The 23,202-nt window shown below is 41.1% G+C and overlaps 1 protein-coding gene across 1 annotated transcript; it reads left to right on the top strand.

The window, feature by feature from the left end:
- Positions 1-18,175: 18,175 nt before the first annotated feature.
- LOC131241123 (receptor-like protein kinase HSL1) lies at positions 18,176-22,994 on the top strand. The gene is made up of 2 exons (XM_058239798.1): positions 18,176-20,943; positions 22,040-22,994. Exons 1-2 carry the CDS (start codon positions 18,345-18,347, stop codon positions 22,435-22,437), a joined length of 2,997 nt encoding a protein of 998 aa, XP_058095781.1. The 5' UTR covers positions 18,176-18,344; the 3' UTR covers positions 22,438-22,994.
- The last annotated feature ends 208 nt before the right edge of the window (positions 22,995-23,202 follow it).

Here is a 23,202-nt window from a genome sequence, read left to right as displayed (position 1 = left end):
GTCTTTACTCTTACCCGGGTGGTAGACTCCTAGGAGTTTCAACACCAGGTCAAGGGTTCGAGTACCCACCAGCAGTGATATCCCACCGGCGTGCATGTGTAAGCGTGTGTGTGTGTGGGGTGCATGTGCGTGTGCGTGTAAAAAAAAAAAAAAGTGTTTCATGAAATGACTCAACGAAGTGATGGCAGGTGATGAGGAAGGTATGGATATGAAACAAATACGCTTGTATCTTGATTTTTATGTTGTCTATTGAGTGTTTGATGAAATACATGTAAATCAATGTTGCTGATTTACATTCTATGAAAAATTGAAGGTGCACTCCATGTGTTTGAGAAAATGCCACAAAGGCTAGATCTTGTCTCGAACTGGCCCAAGCTGTTGATCGAACCGAGCCAAGCCGACCAATCAGGCTCAAGGATTGAGCTAAGCAAAGTTCGAGCTGGGGTCAGCTAGTGGCCGAGCCGAGTCAAGTTGTACCAAGCTTGACTCAATTCAACTCGTGTACACCCTCTAGGGGCGGATCGGGTACTATCCCTCACCAGAACTTAGCTAGATACGAATGGTCCAATCTGGGGCTATTTGGGGCTAATGTGATGTTTATGTTTTATCCACTCTGCCCATCTATTTTGAGAGACCATTTTAAGGCATGAGCACAAAAAGGAGACAAATTGAAGACTTGAGTGGACCACAACAAAAGAAAAAGTGGTGACAATGATGCCTATCATTGAAATCTTTTGAAGGTCCACTGATGTTTGTTTGCCATCCAACCGGTTCATAAGATCAAATAGACTTGGATGAAAGGAAAGCATAAATATCAGCTTGATCAAAAACTTCTTTGGCCCCCAAGAGATTTTCAACGGTTGGTTTTACATCCCCACTATTTCATGTGGTGTGATCCACTTGAGACTTAAATCTTCCTCCTTTTTTGTCAAAATGGATGGATGGGTTGAGCTCCCATAAAACACATACACTGAACTGCTGAATCTATTGTTGTTAAGTCATTGTAACAACAGCAGATGCTAGTTTATCAAAACAAAATTATTGGATTTTTTTCATTTCAAAAGTCCCTTAATTGACCACCAATGCAAAAGTCATATGATAAAATAGTTCTTTTTTTAGACTGTGCAGTTTGAATTACTTGTACCAGGGATACGGAACATATATAGAAAATAAGAAGAAGAAGAAGAAAAAAAAAAGAGATACAGAGAGAAATCTAGTAGTTCCATGATATTCGCTGAGAAATAGAAATGTCTTCAACTGCAGGCGGTCATTTCCATTTTATTTTTTTTTGAGTGCAGTAATTCATTTTTAGTTTTAGATTTACCTTATTTTCGAGCTAATCTCCTAACATGAGGTAGCATATTGTATGTGTAGGGTAAATTTCATACCATAATTATCATGGTGAGCTCTGCACAATTTCTATTATATCCATCATAATAGATTGAGCTACTATAGTATAATGTAGGTGGTTTAAAGCTATAAAGTGAAATCATCCCTAAGGGGGGGTGGCTAACATGGAGTGTGTGTACTGACATGGGTGAATATTAACAAGCTAACCCAAAAAAAAAAAAAGTGAAATCTAAATATTATAACGTAAATAACCATATTTTTCACTTTCCAAAACACTATACTAAAAATGTTTTCCCATACTCTTTCAATATTAAAAAATCACTGGCTTCGAAAAACCATTTGAAGGGGGAAATGTTCATGAGCTAACCGTGTTGTATATGATTCTTCTCCACCATGAACAATCATGCAACCGAAAAATTAGAAGATGAAGACCATTGAACGTTGCTTAAATGAAGTGGATAGAGTGCTTTTCTTGACTGGAAGTAATTTCCTTTTTTTTATTTTTATTTTTATTTTTTTTAAGACTTCTCTCTTGTTTCTTACTATATATTGCATTTGGAGTGCTAAACTCCTTTTATAAACTCTAATCCACCATCTTAAGATCATCAATTCTCCCAAGGTGAAAGGACCCTCACATTTGGGAGATGTTAATTTCTTTTTTAATATCTTAAAAATGACTATAGGAGTAAATAACATTAGTATTAATTATAAGGTAAAAAATGATTTTAAGCTTGATTAATAAGCTGACATGGGGAATCTCCGAGACAAATGCATGTCTAGGATCAAGAGCACTTCATGGCCATTAATCCAACAATACACACACATATACATATACATACACATAATACATATATACATAATACACACATATGCATACTCTCTTCTATGACCTCCCTCTCTCTCTCTCTCTCTCTCTCATATGCCCTTGTGTGAGTGAGAGAGAGAGAAGCCTAGTTTCTTTTAAGTTTTGTCAAGTACATATATGCTATCTTATGGTGTTTTCTATACAAAGAGAACATGTGTAGAGAGTGATATGACCTTCTAAGAATTTCTAGTTGAGAGATTTCTTGTGTAGTGGAAGAGTTGGGCAAGCTTTTTAATTTTTAATTTTTTTCATTTTAGTGAAGAAGAAAGTTTTGCATTGTTGACTTGTGGACATAAGTATATTGTTAAATTATATAAATTTCAATACTTCTTTTCTTTTACTTTTATTTTATATATATATATATTACGGTTTTGTGTTATTGGCATTGAATGTTTGTAAGTGTGGTTACATGATAACAAGTGTTAGAGCTTTGCTTCATTTCTGGTTGGTTTGTGTGTGTGTTTGTGTGTCTATATATATATATATATATATATATATATATATATATATATAAGCATTCAAATGACTTTTACAACACTATAAAACTCAATTTTGCTTCATTCTAAATAAAAACGACTCCAAAAATCATCTCTCATTCTTCTCCATTTTTTCATTTTGAGTTGTTTTTTTTTTCTTTTTTGTATTTTTGTATTTTATGTTTTTTTAAGTTGCAGAAATTGCTAATCTGTTAAGGGGTAAATTGTTAACAAGAAAACGTTAGGAGGTAAACTTTAATGACAAAGAAGTCAGGGGTACACCCCGCTAAAATGTATTTGGGTTACTTTTTCAATTTTACAGACTAAAGCTCACATTTCTTCAGTTTAAAAGAACAAATTTATTATATTTTGGAGGTAGATTTACATTAACCTTCTTACAAATTAGTTTAACCACCAATAAAGCACAAACACCCCCTTAAAAATAATGACATTATAATGTGCCTAAAGCTTATTTTTAGGTGTATCTTTCTCTTCTTCTTTTTTTCAATTTGCCTCTGCTCTTTCATCCCATTTGTAGAATATCTGTTCTGTGAATCCACGTACGAAATTAAATCTACTCGTTGCGTTGGCTACGACAGTACAATGAGTCAATCCATCAACTGTCCATTAATTTTAATGGTGGCCCACCCAGGGTGTGGATCGGCCTGATTTTCATGTTGGGAGTTTATCATTGTGTGTCCCACATTTTGCATGGACTGGATATTTCAGAAATGACCTCTTAGCTGGAAATAAATGGTTGTACGTGAAAGTTCACATAAATAAGCTGTCTGATCATTTCTAAATTCCAATTACCGTTAGAAAGCCGTTGTAGGAGGGAAATGCGCCGGGTTAAAAACAGGAATGTAGAGGTCAGTTTCTCTATTAGTTCATGTACAATGCGCTTATACTACAAGTGCTGGGCGTGGGACCCATCGGGGCGTGGGCATACGTGTGCATTACGTGAGCCGTTGGTGACCGTTGCATTTCCAAAACTATGGACAATCGAATCGGATTGCGTGGTGGTGTGTTTACCTCACCAAGTTTTGTCGGCCCCACAATAATGTATGTGTTGTATCCACACCGTCCATCCATTTTCAAGATCATTTTAGGGGAAGGGCTAAAAAATGAGATAGATCCAAAGGCCAAGTGAAGCACACCACAGAAAGTGACACCGACTGTTGAAACATTCCCAAGGCCCATCATGTTGTTTATTTTCCATCCAACCTGTTCAAAAGGTCACAGACACCAGGATGAAGGGAAAACAAAAATATCAGCTTGGTCCAAAACTTACAAGGATTGGGGGAAGTTTGCAATGGTAGACGTTCAATCACCAATCCTTTTGGTGTGGTTCACTTGAGCTTCGGATCTGCCTCATTTTTTAGTTCAATGCCTTAAAATCAACTCACAAAATGGATGAACAGTGTGGATATAACACATAAATCATTATGGGACCCACAGAACTTGGTGCCGTCAACACACCACAGATGCCATTATGTGAGCCCCTATGCGACCATGCGAAATTGTAGGTTTTAGGTTGGTTGTGGATTGTTTTCTTCAATGGAGCTAACTTTCTTATCTATCCAAACCGTTCATAATGTAAGCCCTACCATGATAATGAAATGCCCGGAATATCGGGCTTATACAATCATTTAGTGGGCCACAGTTATATAAAATAATTGACAACCATCCACAAATCTCCAAATTTTCATCATCACCCACATTATGGTTGGATGGGCCTGATTTTAGGGTCATCCAACTTTCCTAATAGACGACTGGTTGGATGTCATACACACGCCCCGTCGGGCCCCACAGGCAGTCCATGGACAGTTACTCATGGTACAATGACTCGTAGATTAGCTGGCATTCAGCAATGTGGGTGAATTTAGATTTTCACCAAACAAGGGGATAGGAAGTGGGCCCCACTCGCTTTAACGTTTAGGCCCACCTCTAACAACTATCTGATCAGCGATAGCGAAAGTTCGCTGCTGGGGTTTCTGACTCGCCTTTTTCTAAAGCGGATGGATGATATGGTTAGAATGGTTACACCAAAACTTACCAACCATATGAACTTGTCTGGAAGTTGTAGACCGTCCAATGAAATCGAAGAGAACTGTGGGGCCCACCAATTCAGATGGTCCCACATTTGACTACCACTGCTCCGCCGTTGGTTTGGTTTGGTTTGGTTTGGTCGGAACGTGAGATGTTTCCCGATTCCAACCCGGATTATGTTTGACCGCAGTCGCCACTGTACACGTGGCTCCTGCGGAATCCGATCCACCGAGATATAGCTACGGTCAGAGAATCTTGCACGTGCTTGTAGAAAAGAGGTTAGCTAATTCCACGCGCGTGTGGAACGTACACGTCTCAACGCAGCCACACGTGCAAGTATTAAACATCGTGTATAAGAGCTGAGCTTTCCATGAGGTTGGAAATAATGCTTCCATCTGCTGCCTGCAAAATCAGATACTTTCACTGTACAGGTGGTTCCAACGTACTGTGTAAACTGGACGGTTAATTTTTTTTTCCAGCCATTTATTTGTTTTGATATGTTGTGGCCCACCTGAGGCATGAAATGGGTTTATTTTTAGTCTACAAGATCTAGAAACTATATCTGACATCATGTAAAGTTCAGATCCCACACTTGTATCGCTTCGTGACACATGCGGCTATGTGTGGATGTTCCCACGTGCGTGTGGAAATCTCTAACCTCTAAATACTCCCACGCGCGCTTCCATTGGTAAAAATTCGTGGTGAAGGTCGTTGTAAAGGGGACCGGAATCCTCCAACACCTGTTTTAACGGGAGCGGATCAGGTGAGACCCGGATTCACCGAGGTGGGTGGACCCCTGACTGTGAAGCTTACGGTGATGTATTTGCCTTAATCCACACCGTCCACTCATTTTGCGGCATGATTAAAAAATGAAGCTGACTTAAATCTTAGGACAAGAAACAGTCGTCACTGAATCTTCACCATTAAAAACTCTATGGATTCCATGTGTTTATTTGCCATCCAACCTGTTAATAAGGTAACAAACACTTAGATGAATAGATCACAAATACTTAGATGAATAGACCGACAAGTATCATCTTAATTCAAAGCTTTTGTGTCCCATAAAAAGTTTTTAATAGTCAATCACCATTGTTTCCAATCCTATGGTTTATCTAAGATTTGCAAATGCTTAATTTCTACTCTAAGATGAGCTTTCAATACGAATGTACAGCATGGATGTAGTCACATACATCATAGTGGGTCCCATAGTCAAGGGTCCCACCACCTGGATCTCAATTGTGTAGGGAGGAGAGCTCACCATACTTTTAGATACTTATTGATGATTTATTAAGGCCCTCTATCCATTTTACTGAATCATTATATGGTATCAAGCTAAAATTGAAGCCTATGACTTAGCCTTAGGAAAAGTTGCAATTGAACGCTTGTTTGTTGAAAACCTCTTAAGATCTAAAGAATTTTTCGGCTAAGTTGATATTTGCTTTTTCCCTTTTAGCCTAGCCTATTTGACTTTATTTGGACTCTATTTTTGTTCATTTTTAGGAGAGCCAATTAGAAAGTGACATGTATAATTTTATGAGAGTTATGTGGTATATTTGAATTTTAAGGAGATATCGAAAGAGGATTTTGCGATGATACAGTTAGTGTCTATCGAGCGATGCCACGTCAACCACAAAATTGGAGTGGCCGAGTAGAACGTGATCAAAACAGTAAGAAAGTTTAGAGCGATTATCGAAACAGATGGCAAGTTAAGAAGGAATGATTTTAGAAGGTCTAATGCTAAAACAATTATAGTAACCGCCGTTAGAATATGGAAAGCATCTATACGGTCAATTTAAGTCTATAAATAGTAAAAAGAATTTAGCAGTAAGAAGAGTATTATACTAACCATACCAATTCAAATTTATCTTTTTATTTACTTTGTATTTCTTAGTATTATTTATCATTTACATTTTTTCATGTAATTGGTAGCAATAACCAAGTAGTTGTAATTTTAATTTATACTCATGCGCTGGACTCGATTCAAATATCAAGCAAGTTTTGTTTAGAAAGGCACTTTATTGTTGTTCTTTGTGACTAACTATAAGAATTTTCTTTTTTGTTTTATATATATTGAAAATGTTCTTTTCGTATGAAAGGCGGGGATATAACTCATTTTTAGAAGATGAACTCCATCCTTTCATAATTGCCTAATCATCCTAAGCAATGATGTGCAAGTGATTGAATGGGTTACCGATCTCATTTGATCTTAATCACATATGGTTAATTCTAACTTATCTGCTTATCTTGGTGCTTTGGATCGTAGCTATTCAGTTTGAGTTGAGCCACTCATTCAATTCTACCATGTCTGCATAAATCATGTGACCAAAATTGATAAACCAAAAAAAAAGAAAAAAAGAAAAAAAAAGACAACCTCACTAACTAGTTGAGTTGAAAATAAACACTACCATATCTATTAGAAAGGTTCCACTATTTTCTCGGGTGTGGTACTCATGAGATTTGGATATGCTCTAACTGTGGATTCAAGCCTTAAAATAAGTTTAGAAAAATGGACAAATAATGCATATAAATTACATACATCACAGTGGGCCCCACAAAGTTCTCACTTCTCACACTACACTATTGTGTGGTGGGTGCCTCCCTACACAATCCGTGTCTCATAGAGGTGGGCATTTCTGACCCGATCCGATGGATCCGACTTGATCCGACCTGTTTCGAACAAATTCAATGGCCTAGATCGGGCCTAATTGAGTGTATAAATCAAGATCTGATCGTTTTTCGGGTCGGGTCCGAATAGAGGTCTATCCGGACCGATCCGACCCGGATACTCTAACCGAAAGGATCCGACCCGAACCGACTAGGAGCGGGTAGTATAAATATTGCTTTTAATTTTTTACCATAACTCATTAACACCCCTCCCCTCTTTTTCTTTTAGCCTATGAAAGGAACAAGCCTCTTCTTCCTCTCCACTCTTCAGTCTCTAGCCTCCCCTTCCTGATCTTCTTCCTCTCCAGTCTCCTCTTCTTCTTCAGCGCCCACTCCCGTACTCTGGGCTATCAATGGGTCCTACAAAGGCTACAATCTCAATCTCACCAATGCTATCGTGGCATGTGATTGTCAGATCCAAGCTGTTCACCAAGGGGGTTTACAGGGTGACATGGCCTGAAAATCATGTTGGTCTCATGTAGAATGCACATGCAGGTCAGATGTGGACAATCGGTCTTTTTTTCTTGTTTTTTAAAATTCTTAAAATTTCCATATTCTTGAGACCCACCTGGTGTCCCGTTTCGTCCTATTTTAGGGCAATCCAACATACTCATTGGGGTCAAGTTGATGAACAAACATGATCTTGTAAAAACATGACACATTGGCACATGCGATGTCCTGTTCTGGTGAGTCACTCTCTTCATCTTCTCATTACTCATGATGATGATGTCAAAAGATGCATTTTGATGTACAAATAGAATTGCAATTTAGTGATAGTGTGGAATTACAGGAATTGCAATTTTCATATCATTCATATTGCGAATCTTGCACCGAACAACAATTACATTACTTCCAAGTTGGACATGAAAAGAACCTAAAGTGCAATTAGGCCAATTGTGAATGCAGCTGGCCTTTGCTGGTTTATTTTAAATGCAAATAGGCTGATCTGAACTTTGACCAATCCGATTCGAGTCGATTTTCATGACTGAGTTAGAATCTGATTGGCTCAGGACAACAGGGGTTCGGGCCGGACCAATTCAGATGACCAAGACTCGGTCCTGGATCAATCTAAGTTCAAGTCGGCTCACATAGAATCCGAACCAAGTCAATTGGACCCAATCCGATCCGACTTGGTCCCATGCCCAACTCTAGTTTCCGGTGTAAAATAATTCAAGCTCTATGGGCTTCCATGTTGTATGTGTGAAATCTACTCCAACCGTTGCTGAACACAATTATTTGCCTAATCTACCACTTAGGTGGGGCCACAACGGAGGGGAGAATGGAAAATGATGCCAATCATAGTTTATGTGTGGGGCCAACATTGTCGACATTTCTCATCAAAGCCGTTCATCGGATGTCAATCATAGTTTATGTGTGGGGCCAACACATATATGGCATGGTGAGCCCGTGGAGCTTGGGTGTTGTACCCGCTCCGTAAAACCGGTGTTGTTGACGACTTGGGGCCCCGGAAATGGTATCGTACTTGGATGCAGGATCTAAGCTTCTCTCTGTATCTGTCGGACAGCCCAGCCTCAGTTGCGTGGCCAGGCGGAGGGCCTGACTTGAGGTAACGGGGCGTTACGTGGAACAGACATACATCAGATCTAAACCGTCCATCAGTTTTACCGTTACATTTTCGTAGTGGAGTATAAAATTCAATAAAAATGCATTGGTTAGGTGGGTCACACCATGGAAGAACGTGTAAAATCATGAAAACAAAAATTTTGCGTGGTCTGACGAAAATGAGTCTTAGAATGTCCTCAGTGTCCGAAAATCCATTCATCCTGATGTGTTAGCTCAAATGAGTGGATTGGATGGAATATACACGAGACGGTGGACCGTACACGAAATTTGGGCAATTTAATGATGGATTTCCCATGGTGTAGCATGCCAAAGTTTCCAATCAGCTTGATTGTTGGAAACCTTTCAAAATATGGGGCAACGGACCTGATGGACGGGGTGGATCTTATTCAAATGAAGTCACTCTGTCCAAGTCAGCAGAAGTAACGTCCGTCGCATCTGTACGAAAAGATACGTAAGTGTTTTCATTTTCGGTCGCAGCGCGTGCTTTCCTGCATTTCTCGCATGCAGTAACAAGTAATGTTGCCTCTCATCCCAAAAGATGGACAGGATAGCTTCGCGGCGCATGTGTCAGCTAGGTATTCTCCTGAGAGATCCAGACCATTGATAAGGTAAGAACTAAGAAGTAATGTGAGGATGGATGATAGCACAACTTTGATTTCTGGGTGAATTTTTTCATCTAATGAGCTACATCAGATGAATGGATTGGATGGAATATAAACACAGTGATCCCTTCACAAAACTAATTGTAGGTATCCCTTCCCAATTGTTTCCTATGGTGTGGCCCATATTGGTGATGAATGATCATTATTTTTGGTTCCCACGGTTAAGACAAGGTCGCATAGTTGATGGATGGATTAGATCTCATGAAAGTTCCACCCAGGAGTCTCTTGGTTAGTGGAAGTAACCTAGTACGCAACGTAGAACGCTAGCGCGGTCGTACGCTACCACCTCTCAATATATAAAGGAAACGGATTCGCTACTCCCCCTGGTCGTGCTCTGTGGGCCCCATCATGATGTATTTGTTTCATCCATTCCGTCCATCTATTTTTTTAGATCAATTTTTATTAATAAGCAAAAAATGAGATATATCCCGGTCTCAAGTGGACCACATTACAGGAAACAGTGTTGAATGAACTTCGACCATTAAAAACTTTTTGGGGACCGTAAAGGTATTGGATCGAGTTGATCTTTGTTTGTTCCCTTCATCTGGGTCTTTATGACCTAATCAACAGATTGGATGTCAAAGTACATGAAACCAGCGGTGGTTTACCACCATTTTTTTTTTTTTACGATGGAGAGCCATCCACCTCACATGTGTGACTCATCCTCATTGAAGAATATTTTAGATGGAGCGTAGGTCTAAAACCTGGCTGATGAAGAAATCCTACCCATCCAATTAGTGGATATCAGATGGAAGGATAAATTAAACAGAGTCAATGGTCCATCCTTGACACATTAACAAAATGGACGGTCTGGATTACCTTCCAACCATGTCATATATAGTAGATGAGCCACCAGTAAAACTATCACAGGAGTGTAGGGTACGGATGCGTACTGCACGCCATGCTCGTGATACCAAGTACCAATCGGTAATTTTAAACGGAAGGACGTATCCAAACGGATCCTTCCGTATTTCGGAAAATACAAAAAATAAAAATCGTTGATATTCCCGCATGGGGAGACCACGGACGAGGATTTCCAACTAAAGGCTTTCGCAGAAGTTCCTGCGCTGTGCTGGGAACCAGTTGGGAAACGGTTCAGTTTTGAATTCAGGTCCGGAATTGAGCTTAAAAAAAAACGAAATGATGGGTAGGATTTCTCAAAAACATTACGGCGGGCTCCACCTGGTTCCAGCGCAGGAATTTCGAGTCACCCAGGTGGGGCTCAGTGTGCTGTTTGTGAGAAATCCTCCCCTTCCATCCTTTTTTTGAGTTCATTTAAGGACATGATGCCAAAAATGAACAGTATCCAAAGCTAAAGTGAACCGTACTAAAGGAAAATGTGGCTAGAGAAATTCCTACCATTAAAACCTACCTGGGTTCGACAATGATGTTTACAAGCCATCTATACGGTTAATAACTTCATTTCTACTGGTATGAACTGAAATCACAAATATTAGCATGATTCAAAACTTATGTGGGCTGTAAATATTTCAACTGTGGAAGTTCAATGAATACATTTTAGGCTTAGTTGAGCTTTGGAAATGGTTCATTTTTGATTCATATCCTGAATTGAACATAAAAAAAAAAAGACTGGTAGGATTTCTCAAAAACATCACAATAAGCTCACCTGAGTTCCCAACGCAGGAACTTCCTGCAAAAGTCTTTAGCAGTAAATCCGCGTCCACATGAGACCACCCATGCAAGGGGAACGGATTGGCTACTCCCCCCTCCACCAGCCCATGAGTGGTGTTCGGCACTTTGTGGACCCCACCATGATGTATATGTTTCATCCGTTCTATTCATCTATTTTTACAAATCATTTTATGGTTTTCTTCCAAAAGTTAGAGGAATATAAATCTCAGGTGATCCACACCACAGGAAAACAATAGCGATTAGATATCCACCATTAAAACCCTATTTAGAACCACTGTACTGTTTATTTGACATCCAATCTGTTGATTAGGTCTTACAGACCCAGATGAAGGGAAAAAACAAAGATCAGCTTGATCCAAAACTTTTATGGCCCCCAAAATGTTTTTAATGGTCAATGTTCATTCAATATTGTTTCCTGTAATGTGGTCCACTTGAGATTGGGATTTAACTCATTTTTCATGTAGTATATAAAATGATCTAGAAAAATAAATGGACGGAACAGATGAAACACATACATCATGGTGGAGCCCACAGAGCACCGACCACCGGCCATTGGCTGGTGGCAGGGGGAGTAGCCGATCCGTTCCCCCATACAAGTGCATGAGCACATTACACGTGGCACACACATAGATCGAAACTTGCAAATCCAACTGTTCATGGCGCAGACCCATTGTCAGATTAACTTAACATAGAGGGTCGATTATTTTCATCCTAACCATCCGTTTGTTAGACGTGGATTGCATACAGACACTCCCAGTGGTCAAGTAGCGACTGTCCGGTGGCCCACAATGATTTTTGTGGCTCCATCCATCCATTTTTGCTAGATCTCTTTCGGGTAAGACTTCAAAAAAATGTGTCAAATCCAGATCTCATGTGATTCACGCCACACAAAATTGATCTAACGCCCACAGTTGAAAACTTGGCGGGCCATTGTAATATTTATTTTCCATTCAATCTCTTAATAAATCAATACGCTTAAATGGAAAAAAAACACATATCAACTCGATTCAAGACTTTTTGTGCCCTGCTCAATCGCCATTCTTTCTTAGGTCCGCCTAGATTTGGATTTGTCTTGCTGTAAAATGATCTAATAAATGTTTTTGATGCCTTATATTCATGAGCAACAAGTTATGTGAAAAAATCATATTTTTGGTTATAATTTTTTGGTATTTCTCAGTGGGATTGAAAGACTGTCAATACCATCAAATTATCATCAAAGGTGTTATTAAGCACGTGTGCAAAATCACACAAGTGTGGGATTTGTTTTCGACTTCGATCGTGATTCTCCTAAAATACCTATATATATGGGTGTTATTGGGATTTGGAGATACAAAGATGTGTTCTAAATTTTCCAAATTCATTTATAAGGATTTTAACGACGTAGCTCGGAGAGATTCAAAGCTTGTTTGGAGAGAATCGAGACTTTTGGAATCAGATTTTTATGTTATATTTAGTGTTTATGACTGAACTTGTTCATGTGTTTGAAATACTTTACTTGATTGATCCCTTATGTACTTCTACTATCTCCAATAATCAAATCGGTGGATGTCAAAATAAAACACAGACATTATAATGAGGCCACGGAACACCATCCAATAGCAAGTCACGGTATGTATGCAACCTGCATCCTCATTTGTTGGCCTGTCTAGAAGGGGTTATGATTTGGAAAAACGGGGTAGGCTGTGTTGCCGACTGCACCCCAACAGTATTGTGTCCATGGGTTGGGCATTGTGGGGCCAACATGATTTTTGTGTTTTATATATATTCCATCCATCCGTTTTGGTCCCTCATGATAAGGTATGAATTAAAAAATAAAGCAGATCTGAAGCTGAAGTGGACCACGCCATGACAGTGGTAATTGAACGCCCACCATTGAGATTTTCTTTTTTGGGACCACGAAAGTTTTGATCTATGTCCTATTGGCCTTATCAACAGGTTGGATGGAAAATAAGCATTACAGTAGCTGGTAAAAGTTTCAACGGTGGGTGTCATTTTCCCCCCTGTTTCCTATGGTGCGGTCCACTTGAGCTTGAAATCTATTTCATTTTTAGATTATTGCTTAAAAATGAGCTAGAAAAACAAATGGAGAGGGTGGATATAAAACATACACATCACGTTGGGCCCCGCAACGCCCAACGCATGGTGGTGTTGGCAAGACTACCTAATCCAAGCACATGTATGCCAAAGTGCGATGCGGCTGTGTTCATGAATGGGGACAGTCAAGCACTGCCAGTATCAGCCCTTTAAACTGGCTCTCAAGTAGGAGTTGTGGAATGAAAACTTTGATACTCTGCCAGAGACGTTACACTGGCACTTGGAAATTACCTGAATACTGTGTACATGGAATGTTATAATTCAAATTAAACCGTCCAAATAATATCTACCAGTTTAGATGTGCTAGGAACAAAAAATAATAAGCGTATTTGATACTCTCAATATTGGATTGGTGATATTTATTGGACGGTTAACATTGAATAGATCCAACGCTCTTGTTTCAAGAAAGAAGTGTCCACTAATCAGACGATAGAATCGTTCAATGATTCTGATTTTTGGATCGTATCTTATAGGCTATTGTATCCGTGATTTAATCGGTTTATCTTGAGTTAATATATGCCAAGTGTGCAAATTTGCATGTGCTCGTGTATCAAGTGCTGTACGCAGCCAAAGCATCAAATAACTCCCAATAGTGTCACGGGCTCTGGCCCATGGGAGACAGGAAGAACTGCAAGAAATGCCAGAGGTACTGTTTTGCGTGAGACTGACGGAGGAATTGGGTTCACTCATCATATAGGGCGCACGCCGAGCATGCCTCAGACCAAATTTCAGGCCGGCCCACTTATCAGGCGGGGCGCATTTGTATCAGAAAATGGACCGTTGAAAAAGATGGACCACATCAATGACATTCCTGATCCATGGAGGACTTATCTTATTAGTTTCGTCTGATGCATGCCGGAAGGGATTCCTACCTGTTGAACGGATGAGTTTCTATTCGCGTGCAGTATGTTGGCACGTATGCTTCAAGCCCCTCCGTCCATCTCATGCAAGTCCGTACACCGTGCATTTGATAGCATTTTCAAGGGTGCGGATTGCATGTGACTCAGGGCACATAGATATCTACGTACCTGGGCCGTGTGGGGTCCACAGAGATGTCCATGACAAATCCACTCCGTGCATCTGTTTTAAAAGACCACAATAGGACAACAGTATTTTAGAAATCAGGCGTATAAAAAACTTAGGTCGGCCACGTTAACAAAATACCGGGAGCAGCAACGTCCACCGTTGAAGCCTTCCTAGAGCTGAGTATGATGTTTATATGCCATCAAAAACGTTCATAGAATTATTACCACTCAGATAAACCATAGGAACAAATGTCATCCCGATACCAAACTTCTGTCACCGCAAGGCATTCAATCCGGAAACGGATTGGCTACTCCCCCGGCCACTAGCCAATGGCTGATGGTCGGTGCTCTATAGGACCCACCATGATGTATGTGTTTCATCCATGCTGTCCATATGTTTTTAAATATCATTTTATGGAATAATACCAAAAATGAATTATATAACCATCTCAACTGGACCACATTATAGGAAACAGTGTTGAATGAGCGTCAACCATTAAAAACCTTTTGGGGCCATAAAAGTTTTGGATCAAGCTGATATTTGTTTTTTCCCTTCATCTAGACCTGTATGACCTAATCAACATACTGGATGTAAAATAAACAGTACAGTGGGCCTTAGGATGATTTTTGGTGGATATCCAATCACTGTTGTTTTCCTGTGGTGTGGTCCACTGAGATTTATATATCTCTCATTTTTGGGATCAAGCCCTTAAATGATCTTTAAAAATGGATGCACGGAATGAATGAAACACATACATCATGGCGGGGCCCACAGAGTACCGACCACCAGCCACCGGGTTAGTGGCAGGGGGCGTAGCCAATCCGTTTCCATGCAATCCCCAATGTGTCGGGTGACATGGCCCACATGAGTTTTGGATCTTCTTGATTTTTAGAATCCTGTACTATTATGTTCTTTCAAAACAGATGGAGGGAGTAGATTTGTCAGGGATATCTCTGTCTCCCACACAGCTCAACAAATCCCCTCCTCGTTTTCAAGGACTCGGATTCGGTGGTGATCCATTCGGTACCAAAGCTGAGTATGTTGCAAAAAATATATGGTCCTACCTTTATGTATGTGTTTTATCAAGCATTCATTCATTTTTCTATTTCATTATTAGGCATTATTTCAGGTGCAAATTCAAATCTCAAGTGGACAGATAATAATGCCAATCATTGAATCCTTCTTATGGCTCACTCCATATTTATTAGCTATCTAATATGTTCAGAAAGTAATATAATAAAGGTAAACACAAAATTAGACTTGATAGGGTCTTTACTCTTGCTCTAGTGGTAGACTCTTAAGAGTTTCAACACCTGGTCAAGGGTTTGGTACCCATAGGTGGTGAAATTCCACTACGGTGTGAGTGTGTGGGGGTAGGGTATGTGTGCTGTGTGCACATGTAAAATAAATAAATAAATAAATAAAAATCAACTAGCCATAAGTTTTCAATGATAAGCATTTAATCCCCACTATTTCTTGTGATGTAATCCACTTCAGCTTTAGATCTATCTCATTTTTGAACACATGACTTAAAATCATCCGGAAAATGAACCCACTATGGGATAATTGCTGTTATGGAAAAATCTGAACCGAACACAACAGATGTCGACGAGCAGAGCCTTGTACTTATAGTAGTGTATCCAAACCGCTCAATTCCAAGTTCTTTTATAGAGCTTTGATATCAACTTGGAACCCAGAAGAAGCCATTATACATCTGACTCGTTGGCCCCGACCAGGATTAACTCGCTCATGACTCGGATGGCCGTGAGCAAAGCTCGACTCGGATGAGAACGTGGCCGAATATTACACTAAAGGATTAACTCCATCAACGAATGTCTGGAGGGACGTTCGGCTCACGATCTCTGAGTAATGGCCGACATCAACGCACGTGTAGCTCCCACTTAATGGCAGAGATCATGTCGAGATTGACAGGCACGTTCACTTCAATCCCAAGGTATAAATAGAGAACATAACGACAGAAACAGGTACACAATATCTCATACCTAAGCCTACTCTATGCAACTTAGACCCAAATTCCTAGCATGACTTTGACATCAAAGGTTTCCTTGCTCTAGCCAGGGTCTCCTTTGTCTTTCCTTTGTGCAGGATACAGGGTTTGGTCCGAGTACTCGGAGCTTGGTAAAAGGTGACTTAGATTTTAGCATCAAGAACTGTGGAATCTAATTCCCATTTTCAAAGAAGTTATTTTTGCCGACGGTCATAATATTTGCATTATTTCCACTCAGCCCTTTCTTTAGTTAATTTTAGTACATTTAGCCCAAACACCATCGAGATCCAAAATTAATTTGGGTCATTCCATGGCAAATTGTGGGTGGAAGCACTTTCGAGTGAAAAAATTTAAGGCCATTGGTAATTTCAAATTTCATACAACTGCTAATAAGGTCAACCCCACCCTGATGAAGGGAAAAGACATATCACCCTGTCCTAGGACTTCCATAACCCTAATGGTTTCAACGCCAGCATTCAATCTTCACTCATATGGTCTACTTGAGTTCCGTATCTTCCTCCTATTTGAGCTCAGGTTGCAATATGAGCTGAAGACATAGATGGATGGAAAGGATAACACAAAAATAATGATGGCCCCACAAAGGTTTGGGCTATAAGGGAGCTGGGGTTATTGGCAGGGTCATGACGCTAGGTATGGTACCACACTGTTAATAGCAATTTTGTAGAGCTGTTTTAATCAATGTTTTAAAGGTTTAGGTTTAGGGTCTAGAGATCATTTTAGATGCTTATAATTGGAATACATTAGAATTCAAATTACAAGATAAATATATTCAATATGTATTGGAATGCTTGAATGTGTTTGGATGACTGCATTTAGAATACAATGGAATAAAAATGTTGTGTTTTGATGCCATAATTGAAATACATTAAGTAAATCAATTTTAATACTTCAAACTAGCAGATGTAACATTTGACCTAATAATTTTAATAGGTCTATTGAAATATATACTTAGCAAAATATAAAGTAATTCTCCAGTAGGTGTTAAAACTGGGCCTACTTCAAAAAATTTGATACCTTTTGACATTTGTGTGGGGTTGTGTGATTCGAGAGTATTCCAAATTCACTTGTTATTTTGTTGGGTGAATTCGAGAGTATTTTGAATCCAAAGAAATTTAAATCTTTATTTTTTTATGACTTTTGAAATCCTTATCTTTTTTTTTTAAAAAATAATTATTAATCTTCTTTTATTTGTTATTTTATTTTTAAATGTGTAACATGTCTCATTATTAGATTACTAATTTACTGTACCACCGGCAACAATTTAAAACTTTTAGAGACCAAATAAGTTTTGGGTGAAGCATTTGTGTTTTTCATTCAAGTCCGTGTCAGGTAGCATGGCAGATAAACATTAGAGTGCTTTTAAAGTTTTTAACGGTGAGCGTCTAATCAGCACTGTTTCCTTGGTTTACCAAACTTGAGATTTGGATCAGCGTTATTTTGGCTCATGACCTAAAATGAGCTATCAAAATGATTGGACGGTGCAGATAAAACACATAGATCAGTGTGGGGTCCACATAACCCCGCAGTAGGTACGCTTGTACAGGCAGGTTCAGTATGCAATCCGCGTGCTTTTTAGCCGCGGTGAAGCAAAACGAACAGCTTCCGTTGTTACTCTCTGGCCCTTGCTGGCCCCACTCCTCTCATCATCCGCCGAAAAAAAGAAAAAGAAGTAGAAAAAGAAATCCACGGCGGCATCTCTCCTGTCTTATATCTCCCTCAAACCTCTCCTCGCTTCCTGCATTCCACTCCTCTCTCAAACCTCTCCTTCCTTCCTACATTCCACTCCTCTTTCTCTCTCTGAAAGAAATCCATAGCAAAATCTCTCCTGTCTTAAATCTCCCTCAAACCTCTCCTCTCTTCCTACATTCCTCTCTCTCTCTCTCTCTCAAACAATGCTGCTACTCCCTCTCTTCATACTCTGCCTCCTTCAGACTCCGATACTCCCATCCTTCTCTCTCAATGAAGAAGGTCTCCTCCTCCACCAAATCAAGCTCTCCTTCGACGACCCATCCCAAGTGCTCTCCAACTGGGACGCACGTGACCCCACACCCTGCAACTGGACTGGAGTCACGTGCGACCCCTCCTCCCTCTCCGTCACTTCCCTCTCACTCCCTTCCTCTAATCTCCTCGGCCCTTTCCCTTCCCTACTCTGCCGTCTTCCTAACCTCTCCTCCATCTCCCTTCCCGACAACTACATCAACGGCTCTCTTCCATCCTCCATCTCCACCTGTCTAAATCTCCGTCATCTAGACCTCTCCCAAAACCTCCTCGTCGGGCTGCTCCCTCCCTCCCTCTCTTCCATTCCCAACCTCCTCTACCTCGACCTCTCTGCCAACAACTTCACCGGCTCAATCCCTCGGTCCTTCGCCACGTTCCCACGCCTCCAGTCCATCTCCCTCGTCGCCAACCTCTTGAACGACACAATCCCGCCATTTCTCGCCAATATCTCCTCTCTCAAGCAGCTCAATCTCTCCTACAACCCTTTCATTCCCTCCGAAATCCCGCCCGAGTACGGCAACCTCTCCAACCTCGAGATCCTCTGGCTCGCTGGATCCAACCTCTACGGCCCCATCCCATCGTCGATTGGCAACCTCAAGAAATTAACGGACCTGGATCTCTCCCTCAACAATCTGATAGGTCCCATTCCGCAATCCTTCACGGAGCTACCGAATGCCGTCCAGATTGAGCTCTACAACAACTCGCTCTCCGGTCCGCTCCCAAGCGGAATGTCGAAACTGACATCGCTCCGGAGATTCGACGCGTCGATGAACAATCTCGAAGGGGAAATTCCCGACGAGCTCTGCCGGCTGCCACTTGAGTCGCTGAATCTGTACGAGAATCTCTTCGAGGGAGGATTTCCGGAGAGCATTGCCCGCTCGCCCAATCTCTATGAACTAAGGCTCTTCAATAACCGGCTGACCGGAAGCCTGCCGCAGGATCTCGGCAGGAATTCGCCGCTGCTCTGGGTCGATCTTTCAGATAATCTGTTTACTGGAGAGATTCCTCCGAGCATCTGCGGGATGGGCGTCCTCGAAGAGCTGCTTTTGATAGATAATTCCTTATCGGGGAGAATTCCGGCGAGTCTTGAGCAATGCCGGAGTCTGACCAGAGTCCGGCTGAAAGGCAACCGGCTGTCCGGCGAGGTCCCGGCCGGGTTCTGGGGCTTACCGCACGTGTCGCTACTGGAGCTTTCTGAAAACTCATTATCCGGCGAGATATCGACGGCCATCGCTGGTGCGTCGAATCTCTCGCTCCTGCTCATTTCTAACAACGGATTCACTGGCAGCATTCCAGTGGAGATTGGCTCTTTGGATAAGCTGGTCGAATTCTCTGGCAGTAATAATCAGCTTTCTGGCCCAATCCCGGCGACCGTCCAGAACCTGGATCAGCTCGTTAGGCTCGATCTTCACAGCAACCATCTCTCAGGTGAACTCCCGGCAGAAATAAAATCATGGGATAAGCTCAGTGAGTTGAATCTCGCAGACAATGAGCTCACGGGAAGAATTCCAAGGGAAATCGGGGAAATGCCGGTGCTTAACTACCTCGACCTCTCGGGAAACCACCTCGTAGGCGAAATCCCGATTGAAATGCAGAATTTGAAGCTCAACCGTTTCAATTTCTCAAACAACCATCTATCTGGGAGCCTCCCACCCCTCTTCGCCAGTGAAATCTACAGAGAGAGCTTCTTGGGTAATCCAGGCTTGTGTGGGAGTATGATTGGGTTGTGTCCTGATTCGGGCAGAAGTGCAGCTAAGAGCCTCGGGCTTATCTGGTTGCTCCGATCAATCTTTATTCTTGCGGGTGTTGTTCTTGTTGTTGGGGTCGGTTGCTTCTACTGGCGGTACCGGAGTTTCAAGCAGGCAAAAATGGGCAATGACAGATCGAAATGGACGCTAACATCTTTCCACAAATTGGGTTTCAGTGAATATGAAATCTTGGATTGCCTCGATGAAGATAATGTGATCGGAAGCGGAGCATCTGGGAAGGTCTATAAGGCCGTTCTTAGCAACGGGGAGACGGTTGCCGTGAAGAAGCTTTGGGGGACTTCGAAGAAAGGCGGGGATGAAGATGTAGAAGATGGAAGGCGGCGGATTTCAGATGATGGGTTTGAAGCGGAAGTGAATACGTTAGGCAAGATCCGGCATAAGAACATAGTGAAGTTGTGGTGTTGCTGCACGACGAGGGATTCCAAGCTTCTGGTCTATGAGTACATGCCCAACGGGAGCTTGGGCGATCTGCTGCATAGCTGCAAGGGAGGACTGTTGGATTGGCCGATGAGGTTTAAGATTGCAGTCGAGGCGGCTGAAGGGCTCTCATATCTACACCATGATTGCGTGCCTCCGATCATTCACAGAGATGTGAAGTCAAATAACATACTGTTGGATGGGGAGTTCGGAGCACGCGTGGCGGATTTTGGGGTCGCAAAAGTGATCGGGAAGGGGCCTAATTCGATGTCTATGATCGCCGGTTCATGCGGCTACATTGCACCAGGTCTGTAAATCGATTTGCAACTGCTCTGTTTCTTTCTTGGTTTTTGATCTGAATTGATATTCTTAAAATTGAATTGTTTTGTTCTCCTTTTGATTCGTGTTTTTCTAAGTTTTGCTTCTGTTTTCTGTATGTTTGTGCTTGGTTCTCTCATTTTCACCTGCATTGATTTTCCTGTTGTATGTGTTATGACTCATTCTCGAATTTTGTTTCTACGGTAACGACATTTTTTAGCATCTCCACTTAGATGTGGTAAGTTCATTCAAATCAGTAAAAGGGTGATTTGCTTTTCAAGTACAGATTTGTGTGTTTCCTTTGTTATTCAAATGAACTTTACCGTTTTGGCCCTTTTGGGCCACATCCCTATGTAATAGAGGTTAGCACAGATACACACACGTGTATATCCCTGCTCATCCACATGCAAGCACACGTGCCATATGATACTTGTCCGGAAGTATGAATTAGCCTTGATTTTTAGGGCAGAATATCTAATCAGTGTGTCCCCACCACAGCTCAGTAGTATCCACATGACTTCAGAACAGAGAGTCTATTATATTATTTTAATGATTCCAAGTATTTCCTGGTTTCTGATTCATATCATTGTCATTCCTCGTAGAGATTGATCTATGGTTCTTTAATCAGTCCTTACAAAGCCAGCAAGATTTTTAGAGAAATAAGATGCAACTCATGCTCTGTTTTTGGCACTTGAAACAGTCCCTGTCTACTTCTTTTCTACAGTTTGGCATCTTCAGTTTTAGGAAATATTAGCTATGTGATTAACAATTTGCTTGTTTGAACAAACTCAACATGTGATGCTTGTCTTTGATGATCTGAACCATTCATTTGTTAGGACATCGTGGATGCTCGATCCCCTGGTAATCCCCCCATTAGATGATCCTAAGCATCTAATACTTTTCCCATTGAATCTGGACAATTGGGTGTAATTATCCATTTGCGACCCATCAATTGGACCACTAGGATCATCCCGAAAGGGGAAATGAGATATCTGGACACGTAGCATGCCATAAGTTCTACATTGTGTGCTGTGGTCAGTGATTTCTTGTAACTTACCAATGGTGTCCCATTGTACATTTTGCAGAGTATGCATATACACTCAGGGTCAACGAGAAGAGTGACATATACAGCTTTGGAGTGGTTATTCTAGAGCTAGTAACAGGGAAGCGCTCGGTCGACCCAGAATTCGGAGAGAAGGACTTGGTGAGGTGGGTTTGCACCAATTTGGAACAGAAAGGGATGGACCACATCATTGATCCCAAGCTCGATATCTCCTTCAAGGAAGAGATGTGCAAGGTTCTAAGCGTTGGGCTTCTCTGCACCAGCCCCCTCCCCATCAACCGCCCATCGATGCGTAGGGTGGTCAAGATGCTGCTCGAGATAGGCCTTGGTTGCAAGCCAAGGCTGGAGAAAGGGAAGAAGGATGGAAAGCTCACACCATACTACTTGGAGGAAGGTTCCAATGAGGGAAACCTTGTTTGAAGCCAGGTTGTGGCCATTCATGTTTTGTGTTTGGCTGATGGGGGGAAGTTAATGGAGGGTAACTGAGACGGGCTAGACTACAATGCGTGTGCTTCAATTCACTGAGCTATGTGGGCCCACCTAACATACACATGGGCCCACTTTTTTGGATTGAGCATGTCTCGAAAATCACATTGATCAGATCATGAACCGGTTTCTTCTGAACTGTTTATTTGTGGTCCATTATTTGAATGGTTAATGGTAACTCATGCTTTATCCATTGTGAGGCCCATTATTTGGACAGTCCAGATTCGCATGCATGAATGCCATATTTGAATGGATTAGATGTTCATGGCACATTGACGTCTAGCCCATTAGAGAGATAGATACATGTGGGGTGTAGAAATGAAATGAAATCCTTCTACAGTTTTCATTTATTACAGTTTGAATTTCCATAGTAAAATACGAGCTCACTGCCCAATGGCTAGTAGTGATATTATGTTACAGCTAGTTATTGTGAAAACATAGGGACTTGTGTCCTCTTATTTTGAAATATGAAAAGTCCTACATTTGGTTTATGATACTGATGTAAACATCCAGATTTCGTTATCTTTGGTACTTTGATTTTGATTGATATGGAGTTCACATGCATTGATTTCTGTCCTAAAAACATCACAGAAGTTTCAACCCTCTCAGAGACGGAAGTTATTACTGTTATTAATGGATTTCTGCCCTTCTGTCAACCTTCCATATTTATTCGCGACGACTTTTGGTCCCTTCCTTTAA

This window comes from Magnolia sinica, chromosome 3, assembly GCF_029962835.1.
Source record: "Magnolia sinica isolate HGM2019 chromosome 3, MsV1, whole genome shotgun sequence".
NCBI classification, from domain to species: domain Eukaryota; kingdom Viridiplantae; phylum Streptophyta; class Magnoliopsida; order Magnoliales; family Magnoliaceae; genus Magnolia; species Magnolia sinica.
The sequence above is the reverse complement of the archived record's forward strand: the minus strand, read 5'-3'. Positions and strand labels throughout refer to the sequence as shown.

What these genes read in the sequence shown, in the direction of transcription:
- LOC131241123 (XM_058239798.1), top strand. Translation starts at nt 18,345, where the DNA reads ATGCTGCTACTCCCTCTCTTCATACTCTGCCTCCTTCAGACTCCGATA. An exon ending in ATGCGGCTACATTGCACCAG is followed by an intron (nt 20,944 to 22,039) that starts GTCTGTAAATCG and finishes TACATTTTGCAG; the next exon opens with AGTATGCATATACACTCAGG.